The sequence below is a fragment of the Oryx dammah genome, unplaced genomic scaffold (genome assembly GCF_014754425.2).
Source record: "Oryx dammah isolate SB20612 unplaced genomic scaffold, SCBI_Odam_1.1 HiC_scaffold_2, whole genome shotgun sequence".
Lineage (NCBI taxonomy): Eukaryota > Metazoa > Chordata > Mammalia > Artiodactyla > Bovidae > Oryx > Oryx dammah.
The window spans coordinates 85834125-85848652 of NW_024070186.1; the positions used below are offsets into that span (position 1 = coordinate 85834125).

Genomic DNA, 14528 nt, shown 5'->3' on the forward strand with positions numbered 1-14528 from the left:
TCTGAAGGGCAATGGAAATCTGTTAAAGATGGAATGTTTCAATGGTAGCTATTTGAGAGAATATATCAAAAGAAATAATAAATTGAAACCCAGGTTTTTTCTGTTTAAAGGAGAACATCTAGTTACTTAGTCTAGAAGTAGTGCAAAGACTATAATTTATAATCCAAATCAAGACCATTTTTGAAAGTGAAAGCAGTTGCTCTTGATAATGTGCTGGAACAGCAGATGTAGGTCAAAGGGTATAGTCATCCTGGCCCATAGCCACTTGATAAAAGAATGCAAAACGCATTCTTTCTCCCTAGATTTTTAGTTCAACAGTGGCCCCTTCTGGTCAGTTGATTAATACACCAGCCTGGATTTTCCAAAGACTTGGGGTTAAGACATAGAGAATTGAGAGGTTGGAGTGCTGGGGAAATGCTGAAGAGAGCAAGAGGCACATCTGGGGCTGATCCAAGAAAGTTCAGAGTGATTTGGTCTAATATGGATATTTTAACTGCTGGCAAATAGCCACTCAGTTAACAGCATTCTGTCCTACTGCCACTATCCAGGAAATGTGTTTACTGAGCTAAATCTCCCTCATCTCACTTTGCCCTTGTTATATACTAATGGCAAAGAAACACCAGTACAGTATTCTCAAGTTTTATATTCTGTCTGTTGTCTTTTAGGATCAAATAAAGTGAGATCATAACTACTCTGGACTTGTTTAGGAAAGATAGAAGTGTGTTAGTTGCTTCATGGTCATGATTTCTAGGATGTTGAAGAGAGATTATACTACTCAGATTGGGCGGGGGTTGCTTTGTTTCGTAGGTGAGGAAACTGATACTTAAAGAGATTGAGATTACATGGGAATGTAGCTTGTTGGCAAGCTTAAGTTTTAACTTTTTCTGACTCCTAAATCCATCATATTATGTCTCCATTTTTTGTTGTATTGGTGTATTTATTTTATTTAAAAACTTTACTTCCTATAAAATCAATGCGTTCCTATGACCTAACATTAAAAAAGGACACAGAGTGAAATGTCTTCCTCTCACTACTATCTCAGATCCACCTAGTATCCCTTTTGCAGGCAACCAGTATTGCCAATTTCCTATGGATCTCTAAGCAAATAATATAAGCAGAGTCTTCCCACAGTTTTAGTGAGTGGATCATGTCATAGTATAACAATGAAGTTTAGGTTGTTTCCAAATTTTTGCTACTACAAACAGTGCTGCAATGAATAATGCAATCTGCATACATACTTACAAACATATCCATGAGATAAATTCCTAGAATTGGAATAGCTGGGCTAAAGGGTATAAACATTTGTCCTTTGTCTTTTGACAGATATTACCTAATTTCCTTTCTTAAAAGTTATACCAGTTTATATTTCTAGCAGCAGTGTGTATGATTTCTCAGTTTAAAAACTGTTCATTTATGGATAAAGCTGTCTATAAAGAAAAGTCCATAAGGTTCCTGAGAACCACTTTCCTCTCTCTCGATTCATCGTCCTCAAGGCAGAAAGGAGATGTGTCTTATCCCTGCCTTCAGCATGGTGTACTTGATAAGGCTCTGACCCTTCTTTCCAAAAACAATGCAGATGCTCCTACTGTTCTTTTTTGCTGCTACAGTGAAACAACTCTTCTTTTATTCATGTAGTGGAAATAGGGCTCATTAGATTTACCATTTGAAGCATGATGAACCACTGTATCAATTTCTTTCTCAATGTGTTTACTTGACTTTAGAATTAGTCTTGTACCCCAGGATATCATTTCCTGCCTTTTCTTTCACAGTCCGCTACCACTAACAATAAGTTGACAGTCATTTATTATTTTCACTAATGGACAGGAGAAGAGGAAAAGCTCTAATATAAAGTCCTAAAATATTTATATATGATTTTCAAGTATTTTCTATATCACCCTATACTGAGAAGGTGTAACATATTCACTGTCAAGGAGAAATGCTTGAAGAAATTCCATCTGTTACCACAGAGCAGATAGTGAGGGTGAATGTGGGACCGAGAAGCAATAGATTGACAACTGGTGCTTGCCTTCCCTCATTTTCAGTCTTACTCCTCTGGATCACTCTACTTTCAAAGCAAAGTATTTTATTTTCAAAGCAAAATGTTAGTCATTAGTAATCACAGCAGCTTGAAAATGAGAGAGCAGGCAGCCAGAGAATAGTTTAATTATAGTCTGTTTAAACGTAACTGAAGTTTAAATATAAACTAAAAACGATGATTTTAAAGTTTCAGATATAGCTCTTGTATAACTCTTCCCCTTCACTTCTTAAATAACTTTAAGAAAAAATAATCAAGAAACCCAATTACCTGATCAATTTGGTAAACCCAGGCTGACGACGAGAGTTAGTGGCTATAATGCCAAGAGACTCTGTGGAATTCTGTGATGTTATTCCTTACAATCCCAAAACACCCCAAATTAAGGTGAACAGCCAGAGAATACCTTAAAAGGGAGTTGTGCAAGAATTAACAGTCACACAGTGCCATTTCCATTTGTTAAATATGAGGTATTGAGTCAGTTTGTTTGTCTGATAAATTCTTTCCTTTGGATTTAGGTGAACGGCCTGTGAGAGTTTATGCAGATGGAATATTTGACTTATTTCATTCTGGTCATGCCCGGGCTCTGATGCAAGCAAAGAACCTTTTCCCTAATACATACCTCATTGTGGGAGGTAAGAAAACACCTACTGACTTAGGTGCTGTCCAGAAAAAAATTATAGTAGCCTTTTTTCTCCTGTCTTTATAACCTGAGTACATTGACTCCTACTTTGGTTTTTAAATGAGGGATATAGTGTAGCCTCTTTAAAATGTGAAGCATATGAAGAACATGAAGTATCTAAAACCTGAACTGAATAAACCTGGAGAGAGATGCTCTAAACTCATTGACTTGAGATATCCAGGATTTATCTCGCTGGTTTTGGCTGGTTTCTGCAGTCTGATCCCCTATTGCCTACTTTAAAACAGCATTTACTTTAGATTTCAGTTTATCGTCCTAACATGACTCTTATGTTTGTATGTGTACTATGCATGCTCAGTTGTGTGACTTTGTGACCCCGTGGACTCTAGCCCACCAGGCTCCTCTGTCCATGGTATTTTCCAGGCAAGAGTACTGGAATGGGTTGCCTTGCCCTTCGCCAGGGCATCTTCCCAACCCAGGGACCGAACCCATATCTCTTGCATCTCTTGGCATTGGCAGACAGTTTCTTTACCACTGTATCACCTGGGAAGCCCCTCAGTTTGTCATTCTGAATCAGCTGAAGTACAAAAGTCTGCTAAGCAAATGTTATGTGGTCCAGTCCAGGCTAATAGGGCTTCACTGGTGGCTCAGATAGTAAAGAAGCTGCCCTCAGTGTGGGAGACCCAGCTTTGCTCCCTGGATCAGGGAGATCCCTTGGAGAAGGGAATGACAACTCATGCCAGTATTCTTGTTTAGAGAATCCCATGGACAGAGGAGCAGCCTGGTGGGCTACAGTCCATGGGGTCACAATGAGTTAGACATGACTGAGCAACTGATACTTTCCAGTCTAATAGGAAAACTTTTTTTTTAACTGTTCATTGATGCAGAAATGTACAGTAGGTTCATTTCAAAGCCAAAGATCTTATTCTTCTGTTGTATCCTCTCCTTTCCAAAGTGGGAACATAGTGAGTGTTGCTCCCGAAGGTGTATCTTGGATTAAGGAAAGCATTGTTATCCAGACTGAGCTACATTTAGAATACTGTTATCCAAGTCGGGTGATTGGTTACAATCCTAGGAAATGGTAGGGGTTGGTGACCAAGGTGTGGTTAAGCAGAGGGGACTTTGACTTATAACCTTATGATATGGTGAACTCAGTTTGCAGTGATGAGCTAACACACAACTTCAAAGGCTTCACTGTGATGAATGAAAATGAGCGCTATGATGCAGTGCAGCACTGCCGCTATGTGGATGAGGTGGTGAGGAATGCCCCCTGGACCCTGACACCAGAGTTCCTGGCAGAACACCGGGTAAGAAACTGAGAACATGTTCCCATTTCCTGTTTTGTAATTCCCTCAACTTTGAAGGCTTCTGGTACTTGGGCTAGTTCTCCACTAGCTTTATTTTACTTCTACCTTCTCTGAAATTTTAATATAGAAGAGATGATGATGTTATTACTTCTAATAATAGTCATCCTTGACATTTTTATTGGATTTGATGGTTTAGAGGCGCTTTTACATCCATTATATTTCATTTGTTCCCCACAAAAGTCCTGTTGGATAGTTGTTAGTTATTTCCACTTTACATATGAGAACAGGGCCAGAGAGGCCAAATAACCAGGTTACACTCTAGCAGGGCTAGAAATTTAACCTCTTCAGTTATGGAGTCTATGCACCCCCACCCTTTCCCCCATAGATGTGTCCATCCTCATAGTGTACCAGCCTCTTTAGAGTATACCTAGCCCCAGCCATGCTCTCAGTTCAGTTCAGTTGCTCAGTTGTGTCTGACTTTTCGCCACTCCATGGACTGCAACACGCCAGGCTTCCCTGTCCATCACCAACTCCCAGAGTTTACTCAGACTCATGTCCATTGAGTCGGTGATGCCATCCAACCATCTCATCCTCTGTCATACCCTTCTCCTTCTGCCTTCAATCTTTCCCAGCATCAGGGTCTTTTCAAATGAGTCAGTTCTTCCCATCGGGTAGCCAAAGTATTGGAGTTTCAGCTTCAGCATCAGTCCTTCCAATGAATATTCAGGACTGATTCCCTTTAGGATGGACTGGTTTGATCTCCTTGTAGTCCAAGGGACTTTGAAGAGTCTTCTCCAACACCACAGTTCAAAAGCATCAATTCTTCGGCACTCAGCTCTCTTTATAGTCCAACTCTCACATCCATACACGACCACTGGAAAAACCATAGCCTTGACTAGACAGACTTCTGTTGGCAGAGTAATGTCTCTGCTTTTTAAAATGCTGTCTAGGTTGGTCATAATTTTTTTTCCATGCTCTCAAGGAGCTCACATTCCAGGAAGTAAGATATAGAAACATGGACTTATCTTGTATTGGCTTAAATTTAGTTTCAAGACTTTTAATTTCAGGCTAGAAATTATGTGGGGTCGGAAACCAGGGAGGTTTCTCACTTTGTCTCAGTGAGTTGGTATTATAAACATCCTTATCTCCTTCTTATTTTCCCACATTAAAAAAGCAAATTTCCTACAAAAGATGGGTTTATAACTGAGAAGAACTTACCAGGTCAGGTTGGAGGCCCTTAAGCTTGAGAAACCAGCAAGCATGTTGTCAGTTCTCTACAGTGGTGTGTAGAATGTTGAAAGTAAATTGTCCAGTGAGACAGGAAAGAACAAAAGTAGCCAAAGTGCTTCAAAAGCAGTATTTGGGTAAGCCTGAAGCTAAGGGATATTTGTTACAACTATTTAGGATTAGGACAGACCTTCTATAGTTCTGTAGCTTTTCTGCATCAACATTTAGCAGCCAGTGATACCAAAGGTGAAGAGCAAGATTCTCAGCAACATAGCCAGGCAGGCCCAGGCAGAAGAGGTTAGAGGGACTCCCAGATTCCTTTTTCTCTCCTTGTTAGTAGTATATCATCAGTCACGAGTCTGGCTTGCTCACTGTTCTTTTTTTTTTTTTGAAGCAAGGAATACAACTTTATTTGGAAAGCTAGGTGTCCTAGAAGATGGCAGGCTCGTGCCCCAGCGTATCATCTTATCTAGGTTTGAATGCCAGTTTCTTTTATAGACAGAAGAGTAGGAGGTGAGGAAAGTGAAAGTGACGTTGCTCAGTCCTGTCCGACTCTTTGCGACCCATGGACTGTAGCCTACCAGGCTCCTCTGTCCATGGGATTTTCCAGGCAAGGGTACTGGAGAGGGCTGCCATTTCCTTCTCCAGGCTCACTGTTCTTATTTTCACTTTGCTGCCTTTGTGTCCCTGACAAATTGTTCATGGGTAATTGATATGTTAGCTGAGAGTTCCTGACATAGTCCTGATGAGTGTAACATTACAATGGCTTCTGGGAGCTGGGTATGGTGGTATTAGCAATTTAATTAACAAAGGAGATATGGCCTATTCAGGAAGGAGTAAATAAATGAGGTTTAGAAAGATTGTTGATCCCAGTGCAAGAGATATTGACAGTAGTAAAGTGATAGATCTGAGACCTAAAGGTCTTTTATGGGGCTCTTGGTTGGGCTGTTTTTATATTCCCACTTACCTCACAGACTTAGAGAGAAACCAGTTAACAAAGAAGTCACTTCTTTCTCATATTTTTAGAAACCATGTTTGACCAGTTCTTGTAGAGCCAGGAGGATAGAGAGGTTTCTTTTCTTCTTTTCTTGACTCCATCCACTAGCTAGCATACCAGAAATTCCTCCAGGCCTGTTTCCCAAACCATGATGACTAGTATTCAGTGTGAGGGTAGCACTTCCAGGAACCAGGAGGAGCAACTAGAAGAGAAACTGGCTAGCTTCATGTTTATGATCCATAAACAGCTAGGTTGGATCACTTGTAAAAAAATCGTGAAATTTATGAGCCAAGCAAGGAGAAACAAAGAGAAAAGTTGATTTGAGCCCTGTCTTCACCTTGTGGCCCTTTTTCTGGGCCACAGAGTGTTGTCTGGTTCTTTCTAAGCAGCAGTTATCCTGAGTTTTAATGATGTTTCCTTATTTTCAGATTGATTTTGTGGCTCATGATGACATTCCTTATTCTTCTGCTGGGAGTGATGATGTTTATAAGCACATCAAGGAAGCAGGTGAGTAAACTGATGTGCATCCTCATTTTATGGAGTCTCAGGAACAAAGACTTAGTCAATCACATCACTACAGAGGAAAATTTATACAGTGAGAAATTGAACATCCACTTTTAGGTCACACTTCGGATAAGAGGTTAAAGTGAGCATAGCATAATAGCCAGAGAAGGCAATGGCACCCCACTCCAGTACTCTTGCCTGGAAAATCCCTTGGTCGGAGGAGCCTGGTAGGCTGCAGTCCATGGGGTCGCTAAGAGTCTGATACGACTGAGCGTCTTCACTTTCACTTTTCACTTCCATGCATTGGAGAAGGAAATGGCAACCCACTCCAGTGTTCTTGCCTGGAGAATCCCAGGGACGGGGGAGCCTGGTGGGCTGCCGTCTCTGGGGTCGCACAGAGTCGGACATGACTGAAGCGACTTAGCAGCAGCGGTAGCAGCAGCATAATATCCATCAGTTCTCAGTCTAAACATCTACTTTTGTTATCTCTTTTAATTTCAAGAAACCCTTCTCCAGCCCTATTCTTTTCTTAATATTAGGACCTTTCCTTACTCCTTACCCTTCATTCAGTCTTCCTTCTGTATGTCAGTATCTCAGACTGTACTTAGTAATAGCAGACTCTGCTTTTTGAGGATAGGAAAGGACTGTGGCTCCCAGTTTCCATCTAGTCCTACTGCCTGAGCTATTCAGAGTATCACAGTATTTGTGTTTTTGGGTTAGGCATGTTTGCTCCAACACAGAGGACAGAAGGTATCTCCACATCAGACATCATCACTCGAATTGTCCGTGACTATGATGTGTATGCCAGGCGGAACCTCCAGAGGGGCTACACAGCAAAGGAACTCAATGTCAGCTTTATCAATGTAAGTTCTAACCTCATCCCAGAGTTCCCTGGCCCTATAGGACATGTTGCCTCTCAGTTTGTCTAAGTTAAACTTGCTCTTCAATCTGCTCTTACTATCACCTCCAAAAGCTCAGTGGATACCTCTTTGCAAATAGTACTACTATGCCAGGCTTTTTACAAAGAGCATTTGGATGTATCTGTTCTATAAAAAGAAGCATTATCTGCCTTTATGGTCTAGTATCACAACATTGATATAAGGACATACAGCCAATTAAATAAGAATGTGTAACTTACAAAGTACAGTGTTTATATCGAATACATTTAAAACAGTGGTTCTTAACTTTTTTTGGTATGGTCTTTATAAATCTGATGAAAACTATGGATCATCTCCCTGTGTGGAAAGTAACACACAACATTTTGCATGCAACTTCTCAAGGCACGTGGAACTAACTTTTATGAAAGCAAGTTTATCTTAGCTTAATATTGCCCTTAGAAATAAACTGCTATACATTTTGTATATAAATTATACTTCAGTAAAATTGATTTAAAAAGAAAGCTTCTGTGTCTTCTATAATTGAGTAATTTACCATGCTCCCTCATTTGTTCCCAGCTCTGTGAATTATGAATGGGTAAAATGGTTTCATCTAAATTGATTTATCTGTGCAGATAAATGCTGGCTACTGTTAACAACCTAGCTGTTGTTACACTGCAGAATTTATTTTCAGGTGTTTAAGAATCCTAAACATACTCCCCTTCCCCTTTATGATCCGAAAATGAGAACACTTTTCATTTGGCTAAAGATTCCTTCCTTCCCAAAGGGTTCATACCATTTTCCCTTATTTTTAGGGAAGCTGACAGGACCAATGAGTATCATCCTTACTTTGCAAATGAGCAAACAGACCACCAGATGTTTAAAAAAAAAACTTCTCTGTAGTCATAGAATAAGCCAGTGATGGAGGCAAATTTTTAGCACAATAAATGAATTAAGTAAAAGGTCTACTGCTTTCTTTTTCAGCCTGTTAGAGTTGACTTGTTGTTGGCAATATTGTACAGTGATCTTGTTGCTCCCTCCCTATACATATACATCTCCGTCTAGAATGGGGTTTTGGGTTTTGTTGGGCATGTTTATCTTCCAAGTTAATGTTTTGTCTTAAAAATCTGAGTTTGTTTGGTATATGCCAGTCTGTTACTGGGCTTACCCTGTGCATTTAGTTTAGTCCTGGGCTCTACAATCTTAGAATTATTACACTTTTACATAGGATGACCATCCAGAGCATATCTTTCCTGTTACCATGGTACAGAAGTATGGGATATATTAAAGTAAAGTGAAATTCTCAAGACCAAAAGGAATGTCTAAATAGAGTACCAAACCAAGTCTTTTCCTTCCCCTTGATATGGAAGGTCAGAGTGAGTATTATTTCTCAAAACAGTTATTTCTTTATCCAGGAGAAGAAATACCACTTGCAGGAGCGAGTTGACAAAGTAAAGAAGAAAGTGAAAGATGTGGAGGAAAAGTCAAAAGAATTTGTTCAGAAGGTGGAAGAAAAAAGCATTGACCTCATTCAGAAATGGGAAGAGAAATCCCGAGAATTCATTGGAAGTTTCCTGGAAATGTTTGGTCCAGAAGGAGCGCTGGTATGTTTCTTCCTGCTGGGCAATTTAGGGAAATTCAGGAAAATCTAGGGAATTCTTATGCTGTGAAAGGAACTATAGAATCCTTGAGCAGAAAGGGACATTGACAATAAGAAGTTATCTAATATGTTCCCTTTATTGGGCAGAACTGTATTTCAACTATCCCCAGAAAGGTTTTAAAAATCTTTACAGAAAGTGGTTATACATTCTCCTAATTTTGCCAGCTGTCTATAAACTTCCAAATATGGTGACAAGTGAGTAACCTTGCCTAGCTTGCTTCTACATTACAGTTTTGAATAGAAGGAAGGGAAAGAGCAAAGAACAGTTTTAAAAAAAGAAACAACTGCCTCCACTATAAGCAGCCACTGCAGGATTGCTGGGTATGGTGGGAATTCTGTCCTTGAGGACTAGGCAAGGTCTTTTTGAGCCAGATAAAAGGTGCATGTGTAGCTATTAGCAGATGAGCCCTAGGATATCAGAAATGATCTGGCTGTGGGGGTGCTTGGATGCCAGAATAGATTATTCATGGAGAATATAGAATTTTCAGAGAACCCCCAAAACTAAGGTAGGTACCCTTTTGTCTGAGTTAATTCCTTTGTTTTTGCCTAGAACCTAGACTACAGACCAAGTAGCCTTTTAAGAATTCCTGTTAAGATTGGATGACAGTGGATAACAGATGGGACCCCTTAGACATGTAGTATAGCATAACCACTTTGAGAAATTGCTTAGAATTATATCTGTGGCTTACTTGGTCACTTTTGACATTACAGAGGGCACTCACGATAATTTGAAGTCTCAGATCTCCTCCATTGGTTAGTAGGATCCATAGGTTTCTTCTAACTCTTCCTTTTGGTCTCCCCAGAAACATATGCTGAAAGAGGGGAAAGGCCGGATGCTGCAGGCCATCAGTCCAAGGCAGAGTCCCAGCAACAGCCCCACTCGTGAACGTTCCCCCTCTCCCTCTTTCCGGTGGCCCTTCTCTGGCAAGACTTCCCCGCCTTCCTCCCCAACAAACCTCTCCAGACACAAGTCTGCGGCCTATGATATCAGTGAGGATGAAGAAGACTAAATTTTCATCTCTCCTTTCTCCTCCCCTCCCTCTGTCCCAACCTTCAGAAGCTCTCTGTTGAATTCCAGATTGTGATCCCAACACTAATCCTAAGGACAGCTACAAAGGAAAGACAGTTGGGGCAAGAGGACTTAGGATGGGGGAACCAGACAGCCTATCCTCGGAGAGACATCACCCATCCCCACCAAGAAGGAGGCTAACTACATCTTAGAAGCCTGTTCTGCATTCATATACCCTCCCCATGGACTTTGCTTTACTGTTTATGTTCATGTGCTCTTGACAGGGAAATTGTCATTTTTATTAATTTTTTAAAAATTAGTCTTTCAAATGTAGTAAGTAGAACTAATTTTTTGCCCCCGAGGAGTGGGCAGAAGGAAGTGGTGTAATACCCAGAGGCCTTTTCTTCCTGATACACCATAGTGTTTGCCTTCTATTCTCAGGCAAACTGTCTTGCCAACTCCTTCAGGCAGTGAGCCATGCTGATGGGTGATTTGGAGGGGTAATACCATAATCTTGGTTTCCTTTTTTAAAAAAAGCTAAAAGCTGAGTAACAGCCACAAATCCCCAGTGTATACTGCTGGCACGTGTGTCCGTGTGGCTGTGGGAAGAAGGAGATCTGAGTCTGACTTTTCTTACTCCCTGAGGAGTTTCTTGTTGGACCCAATGGGGTCCATGAAGACACTGATGGGGATGGAACCAGACCACATGGCATCAGCTGCGGTTTCTATGCTGTGTTCATCTCTCAGAAAATTCTGTTGCCCAGTTATTTGGGAACTCTTGTCAATCTCTTTTTTGTAATCTTTAAATTCTTCCTGCCTTTAAAGGGAGGAACGCTTTCAGGTTTACTCTGATTGATGAGGGGAGTTGGACAATACTCAAACCTATACAAAATCAGTTTAATTTTCCTCTGGGAGTGAGTCCCTAGCCCTACTACTCCTATCTTAATACTCATTTCCTAGCTTTTTACAAAGGATACTTTGTAAATGTCTGCAGTTTGAACATAATCTGTTAATCCATGTTGCTCATAACCATATTGAATATTGAGAAAGGTTTGCAGAGAACATAGGTGCAAAAGCATAAGGCAACACACCCCTTTTTAAAGTCTTATCTTGACCTCTTCCCCTTGTAATAGTATTCTTGACTGGAACCAGTGTTCCATGAGGTGTTTCTTTTCCCCAGGGAGTTGGCATCTGGCAGGAACTCCCCTCACTGCCCCTCTAACAAGTCACCAGTGGCTCACATTACAAGAGTGTGGTGGATTCCCTCCTTCTCCCTCTGCCTGCCCCCATTTCCCCTGTTACGCTGCCCAGGGGATTCACCACTTAAATTTCACATCAGAGAATGCTGAAGCTTAAGCACTTGCTGTTGAGCATGAGCTCCTTTTCAATGTGTAGCATCCTACAGCACATGACCCAGCAGATCATTATCTATCATAATCCTAATCCTTATCATATCATAAGGTTCAGGGGAAATTTGCTTCTGTCTAAGGCCCATCTCATCACTCATAAATACCCCTTGTAGGGGTGGAGTTTTAGTGTTTTCAGCTAAGAAAACCACATTTTATCTTTCCTTGCCCCTCTGCTAAGGTTGTGAGCATCTCATAGTCCCTTTCCTGAACACTTTCTGGTAAAACTTGCTCTTATGCCTGAGGGCCAGTGGCTAGAGTTACTGCCTGCCTGCACGACAGGACTACCTAGGTTCTTAAAACTTACATCATCCAGAGAAGCAAAACACGGCAGAGCAGAGGAATAAACAGGGTGAACCTCTTGTTGTCCTGATGGCCCATGAAAATTACATTTCTGACTCTTCTCATGAAGTGCTATTTTTACTATCAAATCTAGTTTACACAGGCTTTGGCTTGAAACCCTTTTTTTGGAACTGTTGAAGTTAATATTTTCCTACAATACCAGCTTCGTAGGATCACATATTTAACTTTTCTGCTTCAGTCTTCCCCTTTTGGGAATTCTACCCATTTCTGTTGATAGAAAAACAGTGAAATCACCACTGAAACCCACCTACATTTTTTCTCAAAATACATGTTGTCCAAATATATTTGGAAAGGGAGGCAATCAGAATGTGATTTTCCTCCCTGCAGTCACTCCTCACAGGTATTGTCTGGGTCCCAAATGTTTGGCCTTCCTTCTCTGCTCTGTAGATGGGCTGCTTTTGGCATATCCTGTCCTTGGAGTATGACCTCTAGGCTAACAAGCTCCATGAGACTGCTAGCACCGGCGTGTGCACGTGTTGTCGGAAAACTCTCACCCCTTCTGGTGAGCCTCTATGGCCTCAGTCTCCTAACAGTATATCTCCGTGAAATTTTGACTGTGAAAGCAAAAAACTTTATGGCATGGCATGCTGGGTACTTTGGGATAAATGTGATCCTACATGCTGGACAATGGTGGGTGGGTGGAGGAAGTTGTTGGGATGATGCATTATTTGATCATTTGTGCCTAATTAAATGAGGTTAGAGGTTCACATTCCACAACCGTGTGTGTGATCTGTAAATCTTTAAATATTGTTGTTAATATTAATTTTTAACATTAATTTTAATATTACTTAAGCCCTAAATCTCACAAGCAAAGCTGTCAGCCTGAATAGGCCAAATGTGGCAGAAATGGGAGAGCCTTAAAAGTTGGTTGGCCTTATAGCCTCTCTCTGTAATAGAAGAAGAAGGGAGACAGAAGCCTTGTAGCCAGTGCTGAGGAGGTGCCATTTCATCAGTTACCAGAAAGTTTGCTTTTTTCATACACTAGACTCCACAGCACTGAAGGGTAGAGGTTGAAATTTTAGAGGAGTAGAAATGGGTCATTTGTACTGCTCCAGCTGCTTCTGATCGCTAGAGCCAAAGACCATTATTTTGATGAGGCTTGGGTAAGAAGTTTGGGGATGTGAGGAGGTTGAAAGTCCTGAATAAGAGAAAAAATTTGAGGGAGGTCAAGAGAGCTTTTGACCTTTTCTGATCACTGATAACATCGCAGGTAGCACCTGAGTTACATTTTTCTTATTTGTGACCACACAGTTGTCCAGGAAGTCTTTGAATATTCCATCCACAATGATTTCTTCACAGTGCTTTGTATTCTTTCCAGATTTATGGGCAGTTTTTGTTTTTCTGGAGCTCGTTGCCTTATTAATCCTGTTTTAAACCCTATATCTAAAATCTTTCCAAATCAAGTCTATTTTGCTGCTTTTGTTTAATTTCCTAAAAGCCATAGCTTTTACATGTTCTGTCAGCAAACTATCACCAGAAGTTGAGCCAATGCAGGTAGGAGAAAAGCTCCCTTAACAATGTTTTTAACTAATGGTATTTTTTTCAAGCTTATCAATATAAGTATTTTTAAAGGTATATTTTTCAAGGTCATACAATGATTGTTCTTGTTTTCTCTCATGGAATAGATTGTCATGGGATAAAGACTGGTCCCTAGCTATTATTTTTGCAAATAAATAGAACATGTTTTGGGGATTATACTATTAAATGTTAATTTTCTTTAAAAGAAAGAAGAAAGATATTCTGTCTGCCAAAGTTTAATGTTAGTACTTAGATTGGGGTAGAAAACAAAAGTAGTTGGTTTAACATTAAAATGACTGCAGTTCTGTTTACTTAGCTTTCAAGTGGGCTTTCTTACCATTCTTAGGGAGACACTGACTGTTTTGAACAGAGATTTGATTGGTTGAGTTGTTTTGTATTGTGGATCCTGAGAAGAGTGTTGGAAAGAAATACTGGCCTTGGCATGAATGTTGGCCCCATCATCAGTGCTGGTGTCCACAAGGACGTTTTCCTCAATCGGTGTTCAGTATATTTTTTTCCTGTCTGAGTGTTTATAAATTGTTATTGTTCAGTTATTTTGGCTTTTGTCATTAGCCAAATAAAGGCAAAGTGATTTTACCTAATGTTTCATTTTATATGTTTTGACCTGGTATACATGTGTATTATATATTTCATGTATTTGAGACTTTTCCTGTTTGATCAATTCCTTTATTTTGCATCCTAATTTGTCTCCTCAGAATCATTGCATGACCATATCGTTGCAGTTCCTTTTGCGGCTTGGTACAGAAGACTCAGAAAGCCATTGGCCCACAAAGGGAGGCTGATCTAGATCTCCCAGGTCTAATGTCATCAGTGCCCTACTGACACATCTGTAAGGGAACCACTTCCTTCTGTTCTTCAGAAGCCTCGTTTCTTTGAGACTTTGGGATCATACTGTTTTGCCTGGCTGAGTTCTATTCCTGTTATTATACCAAGAAAACTATCATACACTCTTCCCCCTTTCATTTGCTT

At 40.4% G+C, this 14528-nt stretch overlaps 1 protein-coding gene across 1 annotated transcript in view; it reads left to right on the forward strand.

Annotated features, from left to right (window-relative positions):
• Positions 1–14135, forward strand: part of PCYT1A (phosphate cytidylyltransferase 1A, choline) — a 48039-nt gene extending 33904 nt beyond the window's left edge. Inside the window, exons 4-9 of the mRNA XM_040249868.1 lie at positions 2551–2667; positions 3828–3979; positions 6632–6710; positions 7428–7570; positions 8998–9186; positions 10046–14135. Coding sequence (XP_040105802.1) covers positions 2551–2667; positions 3828–3979; positions 6632–6710; positions 7428–7570; positions 8998–9186; positions 10046–10252 — 887 coding nt within the window. The 3' untranslated portion in view covers positions 10253–14135. The remainder of the gene's footprint in view (positions 1–2550; positions 2668–3827; positions 3980–6631; positions 6711–7427; positions 7571–8997; positions 9187–10045) is intronic.
• Positions 14136–14528: the final 393 nt, after the last annotated feature.